This window comes from Mus musculus, chromosome 1 (genome assembly GCF_000001635.26).
Source record: "Mus musculus strain C57BL/6J chromosome 1, GRCm38.p6 C57BL/6J".
Classification (NCBI taxonomy): Eukaryota; Metazoa; Chordata; class Mammalia; order Rodentia; family Muridae; genus Mus; species Mus musculus.
The window spans coordinates 62,217,462-62,240,148 of NC_000067.6; the positions used below are offsets into that span (position 1 = coordinate 62,217,462).

The 22,687-nt window shown below is 39.8% G+C and overlaps 1 protein-coding gene across 4 annotated transcripts in view; it reads left to right on the plus strand.

Annotated features, from left to right (window-relative positions):
• Pard3b (par-3 family cell polarity regulator beta) overlaps positions 1-22,687 on the plus strand; it is a 1,003,618-nt gene that overhangs the window by 578,795 nt on the left and 402,136 nt on the right. For all 4 annotated transcript variants that reach the window (XM_011238602.3, XM_006496298.3, NM_001081050.2 and 1 more), the window contains 2 exons: positions 12,718-12,817; positions 21,376-21,491. In XM_011238602.3, coding sequence (XP_011236904.1) covers positions 12,718-12,817; positions 21,376-21,491 — 216 coding nt within the window. The remainder of the gene's footprint in view (positions 1-12,717; positions 12,818-21,375; positions 21,492-22,687) is intronic.

Here is a 22,687-nt window from a genome sequence, read left to right on the forward strand (position 1 = left end):
TTTTATGTATCAATGAACATTCTATAGCCTGGTAAGCAGGGGTTCAGTGGAGATAATAAACATTATACGTCAATCCTGCATTTTGAGACATTTAAGATGTCACCAAACTATAATGATGCAGGAACAAGTCCTGAACTCTGATGGTATTATGTCTGCATGGGCTTGTAAATCTGAGATTGTGTGAGCATTAAACTATTTCCTCTGAATAAGTCACTGAGGTCCAGAATTCCTCTTAAATTTTTCCATTTTAAGTATTTGCTGTTTGATAGCTACTGTGTTAAGCAATTTACATTTGAATTCAAAGTGGGTCATATTATTAGCCTCATTTTACAGGTGAAGAAACAGAAGACCTGTGAAAATAAATAATTTACTTAAGACTGTGTGTATCTGATACACCCAGAGCCTGATTCCATTCCTGTCCCTGGCTTTGGTTCATCTCAGCAACAGCAAAAGCCCTGCCTTGTGTGTGTCCCTTGGAACCATTGAAGTCTTTCTATCTGATCCTAAGAATGCCTATGAAATGCAGACTTTGCCTTGTAGCAAGATAAAAAGAATCATTCAGTATATATTGGCTTATCTTAAGTAAATTATGAGTTCTTTACAGTTCTTAGACTTACAATTCCACTACCATCAAAGCAGGGCAGGGACAGAATTTCTCTGTAGCTCACAGGAGCATCCTTAGAACTCCTTTCTGTGCTTGCACTGAAATTAGTGGGTGTTTTGAGCATGAGGGACCACAGATAATCTGGGAAGACTTTTGCACATTCTCTTTCTTCTAAGACATAAATTTGGATAGAACAGCTTTCATTCCAATGGAAGGAAAATGACAACAAACAAATTTTTAAAATTACGAATCAGCAACATGCCAGGTTCCTGTTTCATTTCCAACACCAGATTTCCAAGTTAGCATGAAAATCCCAGCTCTTTTAAGACCTTGCCCACCTGCACTAGAGAATTTCTGGTAATGCCACTATGGAGGAATTTGATACACCAAGACAATAATGAAGGGGGTGTTGTATCTCAGAGACTTGCTATTATGCCTCTTAGATAAACCATTGTTTACTTGAAGAAAGGTAAAGCCTACCTTACTATTAGGTCCCTGTGTATTTGTGCTACATTACCAGATTGCCAGAATTTGACTTCTCAAAGCGTGGACTAATTCTACTTTCAGTTAGAGGCCGGGCAACAGGCTTTCTTTTTGTGTAAGCCAACTGTCTCAGAGAGTTTATGAACATACTAGAATTAAAATAACACCATGCTACTTTCATCATGTTCACTGCCTCTCTTTAAGTCTTAACATTTTGCACTTTGAGAAATTCCAAGAGGCCCTGAGTTTCTGAGCCAGGGAAGGTGCTACATGCCATGGGGACTTGTGAACTGTGACAATGGCCTTAACAGAACTAACTTTTGAGGGCCTCTTTTAGCAGAACAAGATTAACTTGACAAGAGAAGCTGGGCCAGCCAAAACATTATTTTTCCTCTTTCTGCTTTCCTTTTCTTTGTATGTTTAAGATCCACTGTTGATAGACTGCATTCTGTCCACTTTTGTAATAATAGTACAAACTACCCACAGTTGCCCAGTATTTTATTTTATTTTTTCTTCAAGCTGTTACACAGAAAAGGAATCTATAGAATAACATTTGTAAAATTACAACACCAGAAAATTCACATTTGTGTTGGAAAATTGTTAGCTGAGCCTCCTGGGGAAGGAAGCAGCTTGGTGCTTCAGAACAGCCACCAGGCTGAAGGAGTGTCCCTGGGGCTGGAGGCGTGTCCCTGGGGCTTTCTGTAAGCTAGTTAGGCATCTGAATAGCCTTAAGGTGCACCAACACCAACAGTCTCCCAGAGACTGATGGATAGAGCCTCAGCACCATCTACTTCTAGCTGCAGCCTTTCTCTCCCTGTCCTCTTCCCGTTTGCCCTCTTGACCTTTTGTTGTCTCCAAGTTCAGCTCAGGTGACAGCTAGTCACCCATTGTTCAAATCCTAGGCCTTTCCTCCCTACCTCAAATCAGACATTTTCATTTTGCACCCTATCCCACTATATTCATATTCCCTGGAGTTTGGGGGGCAGAGACAAGCAGATTTCTGAGTTCGATGCCAGCCTGATCTACAGGGTAAGGTCCAGGACAGCCAGAGCTATACAGAGAAATCCTGTCTTGAAAAACCAATAAATAAATAAAATAAAATAAAATAAAATAAAATAAAATTTCTCCAGTGTTTAACCTTGTTGGAGCCAAAGTGGACCCATCAGTCTATAGCAGAAGATATTCTGCAATGTTGATGAGAAATTGAATTCTTCTTCTCAGTTTAACTAATGTTGACTGAATACCTACATTTATGGTGTCAACCACTTATCAGGAAAGCAGATGTGTACAGTACTGCAACACTATCATTATCCTCAAGAAGAATTTAAGGCCGGAGATGGTTCAGCTATTGAAATCACTGGCTGCCCTTCCAGAGAACCTCGATTCAATTTCCAGCACCCACATAGCAGGTTACAACTGTCTGTACCTCCAGTTCCAGGGGTTCTGAACCCTCACCTGGCCTCGTAGGGCACAGATATAAATTCACCCAAAAACAAATCAACAAATTTAAAAAAACAAAAAAAAGGAAAAAATTAAGAAAAAAAAAAAAGAGTGTAAGGCAGGGTCATCCAACTCTACACTTTGCCACTGTAGTCACAACTGTTGTTGTTTCAGTGTGCAATCAAATGGGTGTAAATATGTTCAACAAAACTTTATTTAAGCCTTCCGCTCCACTGGAGCCCCGGGCTTCCTTGCCAGTGGAGTTGCCTGACACCCGCAAGGGCCCACACAGGATTCCCCACGGGATCCTAAGACCTCTAGTGAGTGGAACACAGCGCCGCCCCCAATCCAATCACTCGAAACCTAAGACTGCGGCACATAGGGAAGCAGACTACCTGGGCCTGACCTGGGGCACAAGCCCCTTCCGCTCCACTCGAGCCCCGGCCTACCTTGCCAGTGGAGTCGCCTGACACCCACAAGGGCCCACACAGGATTCCACAAGGGATCCTAAGACCTCTAGTGATTGGAACACAACTTCTGCCAGGAGTCCGGTTCGAACACCAGATATCTGGGTACCTTCCCTGAAAGAAGAGAGCTTTCCTGCAGAGAATACTCTACCCACTGAAACCAAGGAGAGTGCTACCCTCCCAGGTCTGCTTATAGAGGCTAACAGAATCACCTGAAGAACAAGCTCTTAACAGAGACAACTATAACAGCTAGCTTCAGAGATTACCAGATGGCGAAAGGCAAACGTAAGAATCCTACTAACAGAAATCAAGACCACTCACCATCATCAGAACACAGCACTCCCACCCCACCTAGTCCTAGGCACCCCAACACAACCGAAAATTTAGACCCAAATTTAAAAACATTTTTCATGATGATGATAGAGGACATCAAGAAGGACTTTCATAAGTCACTTAAAGAATTACAGGAGAGCACTGCTAAAGAGTTACAGGCCCTTAAAGAAAAGCAGGAAAGCACAGCCAAACAGGTAGAAGTCCTTAAAGAAAAACAGGAAAACACATCCAAACATGTAATGGAAATGAACAAAACCATACTAGAACTAAAAAGGGAAGTAGACACAGTAAAGAAAACCCAAAGCGAGGCAACGCTGGAGATAGAAACTCTAGGAAAGAGATCTGGAACCATAGATACGAGCATCAGCAACAGAATACAAGAAATGGAAGAGAGAATCTCAGGTGCAGAAGATTCCATAGAGAACATCGACACAACAGTCAAAGAAAATACAAAATGCAAAAGGATCCTAACTCAAAACATCCAGGAAATCCAGGACACAATGAGAAGACCAAACCTACGGATAATAGGAATTGATGAGAATGAAGATTTTCAACTTAAAGGGCCACCTAATATCTTCAACAAAATAATTGAAGAAAACTTCCCAAACATAAAGAAAGAGATGCCCATGATCATACAAGAAGCCTACAGAACTCCAAATAGACTGGACCAGAAAAGAAATTCCTCCCGACACATAATAATCAGAACAACAAATGCACTAAATAAAGATAGAATATTAAAAGCAGTAAGGGAGAAAGGTCAAGTAACATATAAAGGAAGGCCTATCACAATTACACCAGACTTTTCACCAGAGACTATGAAAACCAGAAGAGCCTGGACAGATGTTATACAGACACTAAGAGAACACAAATGCCAGCCCAGGCTACTATACCCGGCCAAACTCTCAATTACCATAGATGGAGAAACCAAAGTATTCCACGACAAAAACAAATTCACACAATATCTTTCCACGAATCCAGCCCTTCAAAGGATAATAACAGAAAAGAAGCAATACAAGGACAGAAATCACGCCCTAGAACAAGCAAGAAAGTAATCCCTCAACAAACCAAAAAGAAGACAGCCACAAGAACAGAATGCCAACTCTAACAACAAAAATAAAAGGAAGCAACAATTACTTTTCCTTAATATCTCTTAATATTAATGGACTCAATTCCCCAATAAAAAGACATAGACTAACAGACTGGCTACACAAACAAGACCCAACATTCTGCTGCTTACAGGAAACCCATCTCAGGGAAAAAGACAGAAACTACCTCAGAGTGAAAGGCTGGAAAACAATTTTCCAAGCAAATGGTCTGAAGAAACAAGCTGGAGTAGCCATTCTAATATCGGATAAAATCGACTTCCACCCCAAAGTTATCAAAAAAGACAAGGAGGGACACTTCATACTCATCAAAGGTAAAATCCTCCAAGAGGAACTCTCAATTCTGAATATCTACGCTCCAAATGCAAGGGCAGCCACATTCATTAAAGACACTTTAGTAAAGCTCAAAGCACACATTGCACCTCACACAATAATAGTGGGAGACTTCAACACACCACTTTCATCAAGGGACAGATCGTGGAAACAGAAACTAAACAGGGACACAGTGAAACTAACAGAAGTTATGAAACAAATGGACCTAACAGATATCTACAGAACATTTTATCCTAAAACAAAAGGATATACCTTCTTCTCAGCACCTCACGGGACCTTCTCCAAAATTGACCATATAATTGGTCACAAAACAGGCCTCAACAGATACAAAAATATTGAAATTGTCCCATGTATCCTATCAGACCACCATGGCCTAAGACTGATCTTCAATAACAACATAAATAATGGAAAGCCAACATTCACGTGGAAACTGAACAACACTCTTCTCAATGATACCTTGGTCAAGGAAGGAATAAGGAAAGAAATTAAAGACTTTTTAGAGTTTAATGAAAATGAAGCCACAACGTACCCAAACGTTTGGGACACAATGAAAGCATTTCTAAGAGGGAAACTCATAGCTCTGAATGCCTCCAAGAAGAAACGGGAGAGAGCACATACTAGCAGCTTGACAACACATCTAAAAGCTCTAGAAAAAAAGGAAGCAAATTCACCCAAGAGGAGTAGACGGCAGGAAATAATCAAACTCAGGGGTGAAATCAACCAAGTGGAAACAAGAAGAACTATTCAAAGAATTAACCAAACGAGGAGTTGGTTCTTTGAGAAAATCAACAAGATAGATAAACCCTTAGCTAGACTCACTAAAGGGCACAGGGACAAAATCCTAATTAACAAAATCAGAAATGAAAAGGGAGACATAACAACAGATCATGAAGAAATCCAAAACACCATCAGATCCTTCTACAAAAGGTTATACTCAACAACACTGGAAAACCTGGACGAAATGGACAAACTTCTGGACAGATACCAGGTATCAAAGTTGAGTCAGGATCAAGTTGACCATCTAAACAGTTCCATATCACCTAAAGAAATAGAAGCAGTTATTAATAGTCTCCCAGCCAAAAAAAGCCCAGGAACAGACGGGTTTAGTGCAGAGTTCTATCAGACCTTCAAAGAAGATCTAATTCCAGTTCTGCACAAACTATTTCACAAGATAGAAGTAGAAGGTACTCTACCCAACTCATTTTATGAAGCCACTATTACTCTGATACCTAAACCACAGAAAGACTCAACAAAGATAGAAAACTTCAAACCAATTTCTCTTATGAATATCGATGCAAAAATCCTCAATAAAATTCTTGCTAACCGAATCCAAGAACATATTAAAGCAATCATCCATCCTGACCAAGTAGGTTTTATTCCAGGAATGCAGGGATGGTTTAATATACGAAAATCCATCAATGTAATCCATTATATAAACAAACTCAAAGACAAAAACCACATGATCATCTCGTTAGATGCAGAAAAAGCATTTGACAAGATTCAACACCCATTCATGATAAAAAGTTTTAGAAAGATCAGGAATTCAAGGCCCATACCTAAACATTATAAAAGCAATCTACAGCAAACCAGTAGCCAACATCAAAGTAAATGGAGAGAAGCTGGAAGCAATCCCACTAAAATCAGGGACTAGACAAGGCTGCCCACTTTCTCCCTACCTTTTCAACATAGTACTTGAAGTATTAGCCAGAGCAATTCGACAACAAAAGGAGATCAAGGGGGTACAAATTGGAAAAGAGGAAGTCAAAATATCACTTTTTGCAGATGATATGATAGTATATATAAGTGACCCTAAAAATTCTACCAGAGAACTCCTAAACCTGATAAACAGCTTCGGTGAAGTAGCTGGATATAAAATAAACTCAAACAAGTCAATGGCCTTTCTCTATACAAAGAATAAACAGGCTGAGAAAGAAATTAGGGAAACAACACCCTTCTCAATAGTCACAAATAGTATAAAATATCTTGGCGTAACTCTAACTAAGGAGGTGAAAGATCTGTATGATAAAAATTTCAAATCTCTGAAGAAAGAAATTAAAGAAGATCTCAGAAGATGGAAAGATCTCCCATGCTCATGGATTAGCAGGATCAACATTGTAAAAATGGCTATCTTGCCAAAAGCAATCTACAGATTCAATGCAATTCCCATCAAAATTCCAACTCAAATCTTCAACGAATTAGAAGGAGCAATTTGCAAATTCATCTGGAATAACAAAAAACCTAGGATAGCAAAAAGTCTTCTCAAGGATAAAAGAACCTCTGGTGGAATCACCATGCCTGACCTAAAGCTTTACTACAAAGCAATTGTGATAAAAACTGCATGGTACTGGTATAGAAACAGACAAGTAGACCAATGGAATAGAATTGAAGACCCAGAAATGAACCCACACACCTATGGTCACCTGATCTTCGACAAGGGAGCTAAAACCATCCAGTGGAAGAAAGACAGCATTTTCAACAATTGGTGCTGGCACAACTGGTTGTTATCATGTAGAAGAATGCGAATCGATCCATACTTATCTCCTTGTACTAAGTTCAAATCTAAGTGGATCAAGGAACTTCACATAAAACCAGAGACACTGAAACTTATAGAGGAGAAAGTGGGGAAAAGCCTTGAAGATATGGGCACAGGGGAAAAATTCCTGAACAGAACAGCAATGGCATGTGCTGTAAGATCGAGAATTGACAAATGGGACCTAATGAAACTCCAAAGTTTCTGCAAGGCAAAAGACACTGTCAATAAGACAAAAAGACCACCAACAGATTGGGAAAGGATCTTTACCTATCCTAAATCAGATAGGGGACTAATATCCAACATATATAAAGAACTCAAGAAGGTGGACTTCAGAAAATCAAATAACCCCATTAAAAAATGGGGCTCAGAACTGAACAAAGAATTCTCACCTGAGGAATACCGAATGGCAAAGAAACACCTGAAAAAATGTTCAACATCCTTAATCATCAGGGAAATGCAAATCAAAACAACCCTGAGATTCCACCTCACACCAGTCAGAATGTCTAAGATCAAAAATTCAGGTGACAGCAGATGCTGGCGAGGATGTGGAGAAAGAGGAACACTCCTCCATTGTTGGTGGGATTGCAGGCTTGTACAACCACTCTGGAAATCCGTCTGGCGGTTCCTCAGAAAATTGGACATAGTACTACCGGAGGATCCAGCAATACCTCTCCTGGGCATATATCCAGAAGATGCCCCAACTGGTAAGAAGGACACATGCTCCACTATGTTCATAGCAGCCTTATTTATAATAGCCAGAAGCTGGAAAGAACCCAGATGCCCCTCAACAGAGAAATGGATACAGAAAATGTGGTACATCTACACAATGGAGTACTACTCAGCTATTAAAAAGAATGAATTTATGAAATTCCTAGCCAAATGGTTGGACCTGGAGGGCATCATCCTGAGTAAGGTAACACATTCACAAAGGAACTCACACAATATGTACTCACTGATAAGTGGATATTAGCCCCAAACCTAGGATACCCAAGATATAAGATACAATTTGCTAAACACGTGAAACTCAAGAAGAATGAAGACTGAAGTGTGGACACTATGCCCCCCCTTAGAATTGGGAACAAAACACCCATGGAAGGAGTTACAGAGACAAAGTTTGGAGCTGAGATGAAAGGATGGACCATGTAGAGACTGCCATATCCAGGGATCCACCCCATAATCAGCATCCAAACGCTGACACCATTGCATACCCTAGCAAGACTTTATCGAAAGGACCCAGATGTAGCTACCTCTTGTGAGACTATGCCGGGGCCTAGCAAACACAGAAGTGGATGCTCACAGTCAGCTAATGAATGGAGCACAGGGCTCCCAATGGAGGAGCTAGAGAAAGAACCCAAGGAGCTAAAGGGATCTGCAACCCTATAGGTGGAACAACATTATGAACTAACCAGTACCCCGGAGCTCTTGACTCTAGCTGCATATGTATCAAAAGATGGCCTAGTCGGCCATCACTGGAAAGAGAGGCCCATTGGACACGCAAACTTTGTATGCCCCAGTACAGGGGAACGCCAGGGCCAAAAAGGGGGGCTGGGTGGGTAGGGGAGTGGGGGTGGGTGGGTATGGGGGGCTTTTGGTATAGCATTGGAAATGTAAATGAGCTAAATACCTAATTTAAAAAAAAACTTTATTTAAAGGCCACATTGTGGTCTAATTTCAGATCAGGGCTGTAGCTTTCTTATCCTATTTAGACTCATGATTTCTTTTGTTCAACTCTTAACTGTTTTTGACTTTATGGGCTCTACAAAACAAACAAACAAAAAACCCCAAAATGCAGTAATTGAAGAAGGCCACTTAGCCAACAATGACTTAGTAACAAGAAGACACATTGTCAACATTCACAAGCTGTGTGTGTGTGTGTGTGTGTGTGTGTGTGTGTGTGTGTGTGTGTGTGTCTTATGCAGGAGGTAAATATTATTGATATGAGGTTAAAATTCTATTCTTACATACCTGATGTCAGGGTCAAGAGAACAAAGTCCCTACAGGATCTGAGTATGCTGCACACAGAGTTAACCAATGTACAGCTATCGCCTAGGAGTACAGTAACAGTTAAAGTTAAAGTAATAGCTATAATAAGAGTCCAAAGAACCCAAGAAAAGGCTTCAGAACAGACAATAGAGAAGATACTATAGAAGTAACATTCAGTGTAGTTAGAAAAATGTTGGTGAATAGATTATAGCTTAATAGGTCAATAAATAGCTGTCTCTGCAAAATCGAATGTGATAGATATGATACAGGACTTATTTTATGCTACTACTAATGCATAAACTTAAACATTAGTGGGTAAAGGCAGACATCATAGACTATGGCAGCTCAATGGAAAAAGAATGCTCTGTGTTGTGATTAGGGTGCATACAGAGACTCACTCTAACAAACTGTCATGGGTTTTGGGGAGATATTTGGGGGAGATAGGGGTGGTGTGGACATAAGCTGTAAACTCTCAAAACCTCTGAGACAGGCAATGATATTCACCATAGCAACTTACATCCCATTTGCAAGAATGAGTCTGGGACACAAAGGGCTGGGAAATGGTACACAGATGTTCACCAAGTAAACATTATTCCCTTGTTATAAAAGCAATTGAAACCTAGGTAACAGTGAAGGCTTCATAGAGGACATGGAATTTCCAGTGAGCTTTGGAAACAGGGTAAGACTCTTACAGATAAGACAGATGTTTCAATCATTATCAGCTAAGATAGGTAAGTCCATGGCTGCACTCAGGTCAGAGCATTCAATCTTGCATGGCTAAGATGAAGGAGATGAAGTCAGCTGCTAAGGATATAGACTTGTGTTCTGTAAAGTTAATCTGAACTAGCAAGTTAGCAGATTACATCTATGTTTACCACCAGCATGGAGATGGACTAAGAGACTACAGATACTATTTATAGGATAGAATTTCCGTTTTGTGTCTGTAAGAAGTCTCTGTCTGTCTGTCTGCCACTACCATTGATAGTGGTAGAGGACCAGGGAACAGTGTTGGCTACCTTTGCTTATTCTGTTTTGTTACTTCCGACACCTATCTGGTGGCCAGGTTTCTTGTTTCCACCCTCATTCCTAGGAGCATGTCAGCTCTGCTTCCAACCCCTCCATTCCAGGATATTTCCTGGAGTAGAGTTGTAGCAATCTCTTGTTAGCTGTGTTTGGTAGAGTTTTCTATAGAACCAGAACAGACAATAATATTTTTAGATAGATAGATAGATAGATAGATAGATAGATAGATAGATAGATAGATAGATAGATAGATAGATAGATAGAACCATTTATATGTGTGTATATATATATATATATATATATATATATATATATATATATATACATACATATATAGAGAAAGATAGATAATAAGGAATTGCCTAACATTATTGTGAAGCCTGACAAACCACAAGATCTTCTGTGTTAATCAACAAGTTGAGACCCAGCAGAAATGTGCAGAGTTCTAGTCTAAATCTAATGACTAGAACTAGTAAATCTAATGGTAAAATTTGCATCCATAGCCACCAGGCCTGAAAATGCAAAAGAGCTACTATTTCAGTTCAAGTGCAAAGACAAAATAAAGCCATGAACCAGTTTGAAGACAGCCAAGAAGAGAGAATTCTCTCCTATTAAGGAAAGACACTGCTTTGTTCTACACAAGCCTTTAAGATGGCATAAGAACCATGTGCCAGGGCTGGAGAGATCATTCAGTACTGAAGATCACTTTTCAGGTTTGAAAAGAGCCCAGGTTAGATTCGCAAGCCCAGGTAGTGGTTCGAAACCATCCAAAATTTCATCTCCAGAGTATCTAGGATATCCAACGCTCATCATAAAGCCCCCTCCCCAAAATCTTAATAAAACCTTTTTAAGAGTCACATGTCATAGGAATAACAATCATTAACTATCTGTAGGATCTAGTTTACTGATTAGCTCGTTCAGGGAAACCCCTAAAACTCCCAGAGGGCCATGCAGATGCCACCCCACCTGGCAGATAACACAGGTAGGTGCTCTTGCAACCTACAACTCTTGAGAATGAAAAAGTTTTTCTCTTCTAGTCTTGTGGGGAAAATCAGGCCCGCAATGTGTCAAATATTTCACGCCATTAGATAAACAGTGGAATTTACCTTTTTTAGCATGGTAACATTTTATATGTTAGTGGTAGCACGTTATTTGTAGGAGTCACTGTGCTGCCTGATTTAGTCTACCTCCTTTCTCATCACAGGCTGTATGTTCCATTTCATATTGTTTGTTGTTGCTGTTGTTGTTTGGTTTGGTTTGTCTGTTTTTACAAGAGAGTTTCTCTAAGTAGTGCTGGCTGCTCTGGGCTCTCAGTGTATACACCAGGATGGCCTCAAGCTCTCTAAGGTGCTTTTGCTTCTGTCGTCCAAGGACTGGATTAAAGGTGTGGGTGCCCGCATGCCCAGTCTCTACATGGTCATTTTATTTTATTTTGTGGCGCTTGATGTAGGGGACAGGATTTTGTGCATGTTAGGCAAAGGCTCTTCCACTCAGCTTCATCCCCCCACCACAGGGAAGGTATTCATAGTATCATTTTCTATATTTAAACTTTGAGGATTGGAGAAGTTGGGTAATGGTCTCAGATTCACAGGACAATAGGAGCCAAATGTAGGGGAAAAAAAAAAAAAGGGAAGTCCTGCCGCAAACAGAACAAAAAACAAACAAGTAAAAGAGGAAGAAAAAAAACCCTTTGTTCTAACCAGAACATTCTATCGTTCCTTTCATCCGTCATTGTATTAAAGGAAAAAATATTCAGAATGAACAATATGATTAGTGAGCACCCACAGGGTTTCCTCAGAACTCACTTCTGTTAGTAACAGTGGTGGTCAGGGTGAATGTTATTTTACACTACCAAATAGCCTGGAGAAGAATGTCACATTTTGTCAAGTAGAAAAATCCAAATTCAGACTCCTGTCCTTTGCTTCCAAGGCCTTCCTATGGTTCAGATAGAAAAAGTGGATCTTCCCCCCTCCCCCAACCCACCCCCTGCTTTGTCTAAACACTGAACAGTATCCCAGGTCTCAAGACATTTTCCCACTTTTCCCACTCAGGTAAATGTCAGAGTATTTATTTATAGAGTCACACTTTTAAAAATATTAAGGTATAAAAGACATGTTTTATGAGTCTCCTACAAATCAGGGATATTGATAAGCACTGGGCTTTCCCAGGTAACAAAAGGTCACGGAGATGTGTAGATTTATTCGCCATGGTGGATAGTGAGCAGGTCACCCACACAGACACCCATAGGAGGCACAGGTTATCTCAGCCAGGGAGCATTCTGGGCTCCTTCCATTCCAGGTGAAGGCCTATTGATTTCTAAGGTGGTTTATGTGTGAGAGATGGACTGAAATACAAGCAACGCCGGCTCCTTTTCCCTCTGGTTTACTACAGCTTCATTTGTTCCTTGTTTTATAGACCTATTGCTTCCCAGTGATGGGTGGGCTGAGAATGAAGTACCACCGTCCCCGCCACCACATCCTGCTCTGGAATGGGGCCTTGAAGATTTCAGTCACAGGTATCGATAAAATGATATATCATAAATGTTCCCTGTTATAGTTTTTCTGGGAAAACTCAGCAACCTTATTTTAACTCTATTTCTTTGCAGAATGGAAATCTCATAGTCTCCATTTTTCCTCCCCAGTGAAAGGTTTCTGTGACTAAGAACTTATATTGTTCATAACTTGGTTCCTGGAATTTTTTTTGAGAGTCATCTTATATAATTAACATCACTAAGAAAATAGCTGGGTTTCTCTTAAAATTTTGAAGATCAGAGTAGCAGAACTCAAAAAAAGAAGAAAAAATCCAACCTCGTACATAGGAAGATGCAAAGTAAAACCTAAGAAGCATAAAGTCTCAGGTTTTCTTTTTTCTTTACTTTGTAATTGGCAAACCTGAAAGGAATTTTAAAAATAGATGCTCCAAGAAAGTTAATGGAACCTAAAAATTAAAGCAGCACCATATAATCTAAAATATTGAAAAGGGTACCCAATATTATAGCCACTCTATAATAGAAACTAGAAAATCAATAACTTTTAGACTCACACAGGCACAAAAGCGGAAGATTTACTAAGCATACATACTATTTAACTAAGGGAATTCATAGATTTTGTTCTTCTGATGAGTTTTAAAAATCATTAAATTGTCTCTTTGCTATTTTCTGTATTTATTATGGCTGTTAAAAAACTGTGTATTTTATTCCATTCTGTTTCCCATGATAACGCTGGGAAATTTCTTCATTTTTCTTACAGCAACGCTGGTGTCATTTCTATTATGCTTTTTAATACAATGGGCTAAAAATAAGGCTACACAAGAGTATAGCCAACTCTATCAGAGGAAAGCCTGCCTATGTTGAACTACCTCTGATTTTTAGATTTTGAAATCAGTTATTCTCAAAACATTATCATGAAGAACACTGGGAATCACAGTGTGCTAAGCCAACACCCGGAGGGCTTTTTTAAAAGAACGTAGAATGTAGTTAGTTTTGTTTATTCTCTGCATTGTCTGTCTTGATCCTGAATCCAAAATGAGTTTGATGACATCCAAAAATCAATATTTTACGTGGTTTCATTCATTCTACTTTACAATTCCTTCTGTGTGTGCCACACAGTTCCATCAGGGTAGCACAAAGACGAATTCAGTAGAAAATAGATTGGCAAAAGCCTAAGCAAAAGCAACATTGTTGGAGGTATTCTAGGACCTGACCTTGAACTACAGGGCCACAGCAATAAAACAAAAACAAAACAAACAGGTTGGTGTTTATACGAAGTCAAACATGTCTGTCAAAAGAATAGGAGGGAGGACACCAAAATAAACCCACAAATCCATGGCCACCTAATTTTGACAAACATACTGAGAACATACACTAAAGAAAAAAGCTTATTCAGCAAATGGTGCTGGGAAAATGGAATCTCCAGGGAGAATGAATTTAGATCTGCATCTCTCACCCTTCTCAAAATACAATGCAAAACCGGTCAGAGGACTCAATCTCCAGCTCCAGACACTTGGACTGTTAGAGGAGAGCAGACCAAACATGCTTGAAGTTATGACACTTGCAAGCGCATTTTGACCAGGACTCCAAGAGCTCAGAAAATAGTCCCAAGAGTTGACAAATGGGAATGCTTAGAATTAAAAGTTTGTGGACATCAAGGGGAACTGTCTACAGAGAGAACAGACAGCATATGGAATGGGGAGTATCCCAGTCAGCTCTGTCCCAGACAGGCTGTGATGGGAAGAATACATTGATATCGAGAATATATGAAGATCTGCAAAAGATTAAGGACTAAAATCATACAGCTGCCTAATCAATATTAGGCTATTGAAATGAACAGACTGTATCAAAAGAAGAAACAAATAATCAACAAATAGCTCTTAAATGTTCAATATCATTCCCAACCAGGGAAATGTAAATTAAAGCCACCTGAGATTCTCTCTCACCCAGAACAAATTGAGAAAACAGGTGACAGCAAGTGACTGCAGGGCTATGGGCATGAGAAACCCCTGTCCACTGCTGAGGAAATACAAACTGGCACAACCATTTAAGAACTTGGTATGAAAACTTCTCTTTGCCATAGATGAAATCCACTAAAGAAAACCACAACCTATCCAAATAGAGAGTTATGGAGCCCAGTCCCAATGGGTACATCTACAAAAAACTCTTGCAATACAGGGAACATTGTGGAAGAGGGGGTGGAAAGATTGTAAGAGTCAGAGGATCAGGGAGTCTGCTGCCAAATTCTGTCTCCAGTAATATCAAAAGCTACATCCATAAAGTCTCACCAACATGGCTGTCCAAACTTGAGCTGGACAAGGATGGCATCAGTGACCATGCCAAAGTAGATTATAAAAACAACCAAAAGCCCCCAACCTTACACAAAGCCAACCGAGGAAAGCTGGAACCAGGAGAGGTGGTCTTTCCTAGGGAAGAGCACACCATTTGGTTGTCCAGTGCCAACCAGTCAGCCCTGAAAACATACATACAACTAACATTATATGGACTCAACAAGCTATATGTAGGAACATATATGTGTGTGGATAAGTGAATGCAAAACCAATTAGTGAAAAAAAAAAATGAGACCATGGATTTGAAGGAGAGTGGGAAGTGGTGTGTGGATGGGTGGAGAAATGAAAGAGAAAGGAGAAATTAGATAATTAATTCATAATTTCAAAAATTAAGAAAATGCACTCAAAACTTTCATAGAACCACAAAGACAAAGATAGAAAAATTAAATCCGAACTACCATATGACCAATGTATACCAGTCCTGGCCACATGCCTAAAGAATTCAATTCTGCTACAGAGCTGCTTGTAAATCCCATATATTGCTGTACTGTTCACAATAGCAATGGAATGTAACCAACCTGGATGCCCGCCTACAAGAAAATAGATAATGAAATGTTATAGGTATATATGAATATATGCATTTCACTTAGCTATTTAGAATACAAAGTTAGGAAACTTGCAGGAGTACAGTTTGAATGGAAAATGCACTAAGGGAGGTGACCCAAGCCAGAAAAGCAAAACTCTCATGTTCTCTCTTGTAATCAGATCATAACGTTTAATGCTTGTAGGTATGTAAATAAGAGATTGTTTTCTGAGAGTACATATAGACTACCAAACCATAGAGGCAACCTAAAGAGGGAGCATGAGGTATTGAGAGAGGGACGGCCACAGCAGGTCAAGTGTGACAGGGAAGTGGATGAGGCCATGAGTGGGATAGTCCATGTGGTGAGGATGGAGTGAGGAAGAGGAAAAAAATGATGAAAAAATTTTGTTGGAAAAATGCCATGAAAAAACTTAACTCCTTGTAGGCAAAACAAAAACAAAACCAAAACTAACAAACAAACAAACAAACAAACAAACAAAAAAAACCCAAACCAAATGCTTTTTAGACTAAAGAAAAAAATGTATTTTTCTCTTAAGAAGATTAGATGGAGAGATCAGTACAAAATGCCCTGGGAGCCCAGAAGACTGAACCCCAACTCTGCAGGATGAAGGAAGGTTACATCAGAGAAAGAGTGGTTTCATGGAAAATGAGGGGCTCATGAAGCAGGGAGGCAGCAGAAGACAAGCCTTGGTTGGAGAGGGAAGAATACTGACTGGGTTCAGTGTAGCCAAAACTTTGATATCTGGAGGAAGAAGCCACGGCAGCTGCTCTGCCATGTTCCATGAGCACCTTGCTTCTCTGAAAAGCAGTGGAGAAGCATTAGATGTTTCAACACCAGGGATGAGTGTCAAACCCTGAGCAATTTCATGTGTGGATGGGGAAGCTATAGCCCTTGGGACTTGTTAGACACGAGGGAAGCAGGATCTAAGAGAAAGGAGAAATTATTTGGTAGGAAAGGACAGAGACATTTCTGAGGTGGATAAAACAAGTCTTAATGCTTTGCAACTCTTTCCCCCCTCCTGGGAACCTGTGACCTGTACCATCCTGCAAGCTGTTGTGTTGCCTAGGTGACCAGCAGCAGTGGGATTTGGATGTGTGAGGAAGGACTGGAAGGGAGCCAGAGAAGTTGAGCAAGTAAGGCTGCCCCCACCCCCAACACCTTTCAAATCAAACATGGAAAAGCTCTCCACAAGGGAAATGTGTGCTTTCAGAGTTCAAGTTTTCCTTTATACAAGAGAAACTCTCTTGTATATAGAGGGGAAAGTAGATTTGATCAAATTTAATACCTATTCTTTAAAACAACATGAAATCAGAACTTATTTTTGTTATATCAATGATATTGCATAAGAGAGAAGTTTAAAATCTGTATGAAAAAAAAAACAAAATATATGGGAAATGTGGTTTTTTGCTGTGAAGTCTCAATGAGTGATTAAAGCCAAACAATAACAGAATATGTTGAGCATCTGTGCTGGCTAGCTTTTGTCAACTGACACAAGCTAGAGTTATTTAGAAGGAGAGACTGTCAACTCAGAAGATACCACCAAAGATTAGCCTGTAGGCAAGTCTATGGAGGTATTTTCTTGGTATGGGAGGGCAGAGATAGCTGTGGATGGGGCTCCCCCTGGGCAGATGGTCCTAGGTGCTAGAAGAAATCAGACTGAAGCCATGAGGAGCAGGTCAATAAGCAGCACTTCTCCCTTACACCAGCTCCTTGGATAATAGATTATATGCTGTAAAATACAATACTACCCCCACTTTAATCCAAGTTGTTTTTTGTCATGTATTTTATCATAGCAATAGAAACTCTAAGATAATATTGTTAGCAATTTAGACAACATTTGGTTATTTCTTCATTATTCATATTTTCTCAGCTATATGCCCCTGATACATACACAAGGCATAGATCCCGTGACGCTGCAAACAATTTTTTTGGCCAGTCTTCCAAATCTTCCTCCTTGTCTTTTACTTTCGGGGAGTTCTCCTTGAGCATCCACTCCGGCTCCTGTGTCTTTCATATTCCTGGTTTGTCACCATTTTCAGGACAGTGGCATATGTTTCTTGCTACCCTTATTTATTCATTATGCAGCATAATTTGACAAGAGTATCATTTCTATTTGAGAGATTCCCTGGTTGTTCATGCTGAAAACACGGCCTTTATCTAGGACACGTCTTTGGCCTGCTGTCAGCTTCCAGCTTCCCACAGCCTCCAACTGCAGCCCATTCAGCCATGAGCACATGCTAACTTCCTTCAAAATTAAAATATGTCACATTTTATACTTAATCATTGTGTCACTCTGACTCCAAATGCTTTCGATGTGTAACATAAAATTGCAAACGATTCAACCAGTCTAACTTACATGGCTAAAATATTTTCACATTAACTGATTCAATACTACACTCATTACTTCAGTGTGCTAGCTGCTGACATTGGCTCTAACTTCATCATTGTCTTGCATGACCCTCATGTCTTGCCTTAAATATCTGCAGGTCTGACTTCAGCCATCTTTTGCATTTCCAGTTTGTAAGATGGCAATAGGGATCCTTCTAATGAACGTTTTCAAACTGTGCATTTGGACACATTCGAAATAGTGGTAACAGATGTATATAACTTCAAATTAATGGATGTAATCAGACATATGTATATACGGGTAAATGATTTGCAACATTCATATGTACAGTACAGCTTTCATTTATCTTATTTTCCTCAATTATATCCTAATATTTTTATGAAAATAGATTTGTTTTGTTTGAGCAGATCATAACTTGATACTCAATCATATGTCACCCCCACACTATTTATAGACTAGTGATAGGTAAGACTGATTATTTCCCAAAAGTTTAGATGCTTTGAGCTCTTATTCTTGGCATGCCAATCACTGAGAAGATAATCTAAAAGGCTGAATTGGATTAACCAATACACTCATCAGTTGGGTATATTCCCATAGTCTGTTATGAGCAGAGTACTTTAAATGCAATGAAATATTTGCTTTGAAGAGAAATATTCATATTGGCCATAAGCATCTTCCTTGAAAGACTGTCGTTAAGATATGAAGCATCATCTTGGATCTGCTATTTGGTTTTCTTTTCTTTCACCACAACCTATACTCTGTTGAAGCAAAAGCAAACCTAAAATGCAAGTTACTTAGGAAACTGATCAGACCTTCAGTTTAGAGAGAAAAGACATTAATATTTATGTATTCACACCACTATTTTAATCCAGGCTTGTGACTGGGGCCCAGGCTTTGCTCTTGAGCAGCTGTGTGACCTAGGACCATCAGTCCCCTTCTTTGAGCCACATCTAAGAGATGGATGATTCCTTAATCATTAATTCCCTAATCAAGCCCTTCATTCCTTCTGCCTTGTCTTTGAATTTATGAAGATCATGTGTCCTGCTGACATTAAACCTGCATCATCACACAAGATCAAACCCTAAAATCTTACGTACAAATAAAGGAAGAATAACACATGTAAAGACACATGCTACCACAGTACCAAAGAACAAGGTAGCTCTTGATCTCAGCAGCATCTCTGAATTCTGTAAAATTACAAGGGGAAATTGGAATATTTGCATTTGATCATGCTGGCATCAGTAACACTAAATGAGTCATGAATTCTTAGGCACAGTTGGCATTCTCTGGCATCACTAGTAGACATGTCTATAGCATTGAAGGCTTTCTCCATTGACAGTGTACCCACTTACCAACTCATATTTTCTACATAGTTTTCATGGAATGTGTATACTGTTTGCATTGGAGAGAATCCTGGCCCCTCGTTCTATAACCACCTTGGCCCACAGAAATGGAGCTTATAATATTAAAATATGACAAACATTGAGCTCTTACTGTGTGGTAGGCAGTATTCTCACTATTTTTGCATATCTGAATTTGTTTAAGCTTTTACAATGGCCTTACAGAGTGGTTTTCTTACTGCACATTTTATAGACTGAAGCCTAAGGGTGGACAATACAGTGATGCTCCTTTTATGTAAAAGGACACTGTGGTACAATGACTTGCCTGAGTCACACATCTAGTCAGGATGTAAACTGGTCCATTGTGTTACTATGGCCCTAACTCTTACATACTGTACTGTGGTACCTCTCAGAAAACATTCTATTTCTACCCACTGGGTTATAATAAGTGAGTATAGGCTCATTTATTCATTCTTAAGGATTACTATTTCACAATAATAACAGGGAATATTAAACATCAATGATAAGTTTTTTAAAAAATTAAACTTAGCTACTATATTTAGTTTAAAAGTTGAGATTGTTCTCTGCATTTAAGGAACTCCTCATACAAGATTAAGGTTGTTGTTGTTGCTGTTTGTTGTTTAAAATGCCAAACTCTCTAAAGCTCAGCCTCAATCCTTTGAGATTGTCTAAGGATTCAGACTTGTCACCCAGGCTGAGTTTAGGACAGAAATCATGCTGAGATGAGCTGTTCATATACACTTTAGCAAACTCGAGTACAAAGGAGAAAGCAGTTACAACTTAATTTATGGAAAGTGCGTACTTATTTCTTTCTAAACAAAAGTAAGCCATTATCTGAAATTTCTTTATATAATCCTTTGTACTGAATCCCCAAGCAAAATAGAGTATTCAGTAGAAGCAACAGTCTTTAGATTGACCCCCAAGTACTAAGAAATCCATAAAGGGCATTTAATGTATTTGTGTCTAAATTGTCAACTGTGCTGTTCCTGTGGCTTTCTTTTGGTGTTATTGATGGACAGACTCTGCTTGCATTAACATTACTCTTTGAAGATCACCGAGAAAGGTAAAACTCAGTCTCCTGCAGTCATCAGTCATTCAAGATGGGTTTCTTTATGGAGACATCCCTTTCGCTGCTCTTTAAAAGGGCCCACTTATCCCCTAGGAATCTCTGAGCCCACTTTGGGCTGGGCTAGTATCTAGAAACATCCTTTGAAGTGTTGGGGGTTGCTGAGCACCCCTCACCCACCTGAAGTTGTATATGATGCAGCAGGATCCCAATTAGTAGAAACCACTGGAAGAACAAAAGATGCTATTAACCCAAACACAATAGTTAAATTATACTGCAGGATAACATACATAGGCCAGAACTATTACATTCCATAAAAGAAGTCTGAGAGCCAAGTATAGGTTTGAAATTTATGGCTGCACAGATACTTACACCCAAGCAATGGTCTGAAGTTAGGGACCCCTGTGGTTGAATTAGGGAAAGGCTAAAAGAAGTTGAGGAGAAGGGCAACCCCCTAGGAAGACCAGAAGTCTGAACAGACCCTGGACTTCTCTCAGACACTGAGCCACCAAACAGACAGCATACACTAGCTGACCTGAGGCCCTTACACATATCCAGCAGGGAATGGCTGGTCTGACCTCAGTGAGAAAAGAAGCACCTAATCCTTGAGAGACTTGATGCCCCAGGAAATAGGGAGACCTGGCAGAGTGTCTGGAGATGTGGGGATAAGGATATCCTCTTGGAGATAGGGGAGGAGGAATGGGATAAGGAACTGTCGGAGGGCTGAACAGGAGGGGGATAATGACTGAACTTTGAAAGAAGATTATAGATAATTAAAAAAAAAAAATACATGGCTTCAGGCTGAAGAATGAAGATACGCAGTGTGAGAACTATGTATCCATATCCATCCATAATCTTCCTCCCTCCCTGACTTTTGGTCTAAGCCCAAATACAACACATACCTTCTTTCCACAGCTCTGGAGTGGATTCCACAGGATATTTTCCAGATCAACATGTCAACTTCAGAACGGTGACACCAGTCAGGCAGCCCGAATTGATTAACCTTAAAGCCTCCAAGAGCATGGACCTTGGTAAGTGATGGGGATGTGCGTCAGGTCTGCTGTCCAGTCCCCACACATCTGACTTTCAAAAGTAGTCCAGGTTTTGTCTCTTAAACTTCAGAAGCTGTTCACCCTATCTTTCCATTCCCTCTGACACATGTAATTGTGAATAACCTGCTTGAACAGGAAAGAGATGCTTAGTCTTATGCAGCATTCCACATAATTCTCTCCCTCTGTTGATCAGGGAAGAAAAAAACAAACAAACAAACAACTAATCCTGGAAAAATTGAATGGCCAAAAAAACAAAAAACAAAACAAAACAAAAAACAAAACTCCAGCTCCCCGGCCTGTCTTTGCATTTGTGTTTTGGTTCCAGTTTGCATATATCATGCCAGGTGGGCATAGCTGTTGTTTGGCCTGGGGGGGAAAAATGGGTCAAATGCTACTCCCCATTGGTTTTGTCAATGAAATATCTTCAAATCCTAAGACATTGGAGAGGGAGCAGTGCCTTGGATCTGTTGCACTGACTAAACAGCACAGCATTTGTTGGCTTCAAGGGGAGATCCAGGTCTCTGGCAACAGTGTTGAGCAGGTCATGAGGCTGTAGGACTTTTCAGATGCTGAAGAACATTGCTCCCATCCTCTGGGGACTTACGGAGTGTATGCTACACTTCGAGCAAAATATTCCTTGTATCTTGAGTGTTCAGGGGCTAACCTCTGCAATTGTTTTTTTCTGGAGGCATATTACATATCTCATTAACATTAACAAGGAAACAGAACCATCAAAAGTGCAAGCTCTACCCAATGGTCTGATAAATAGGGCTTATCAGTTGCTCACTTACAGAAGCTCAGGAAAATGTTCAATCACAGTGAAACGAGGGAAATGGATTCCATTTTCTAGAAATTAACTAAATGGTTGGGACGCATTTGCTCTAATGACCTATCGTGTGAGATGGACAGAAACGCTCAGCAAGGAGGCTGTCATGAGCGCTGGTCAGAAGGGGATTTGCTCAAGAGCAAACCTGTGACAAACCAAAGGGCTAATGTGACAGTGACATCTGGGATTACTAATAATTTAAGGAGCAATTCATTTTCTTGGAGTGCTTGATAAACATTTCCTGTTCTGTCTTGCCAGTTTCTCTATAAATAAGATGAATGGATAAAAACAGCTCTTAAATTTGGGGAGGAAAATATATTGCTGTTTTCCTTATTTAATTAAAAAAAAA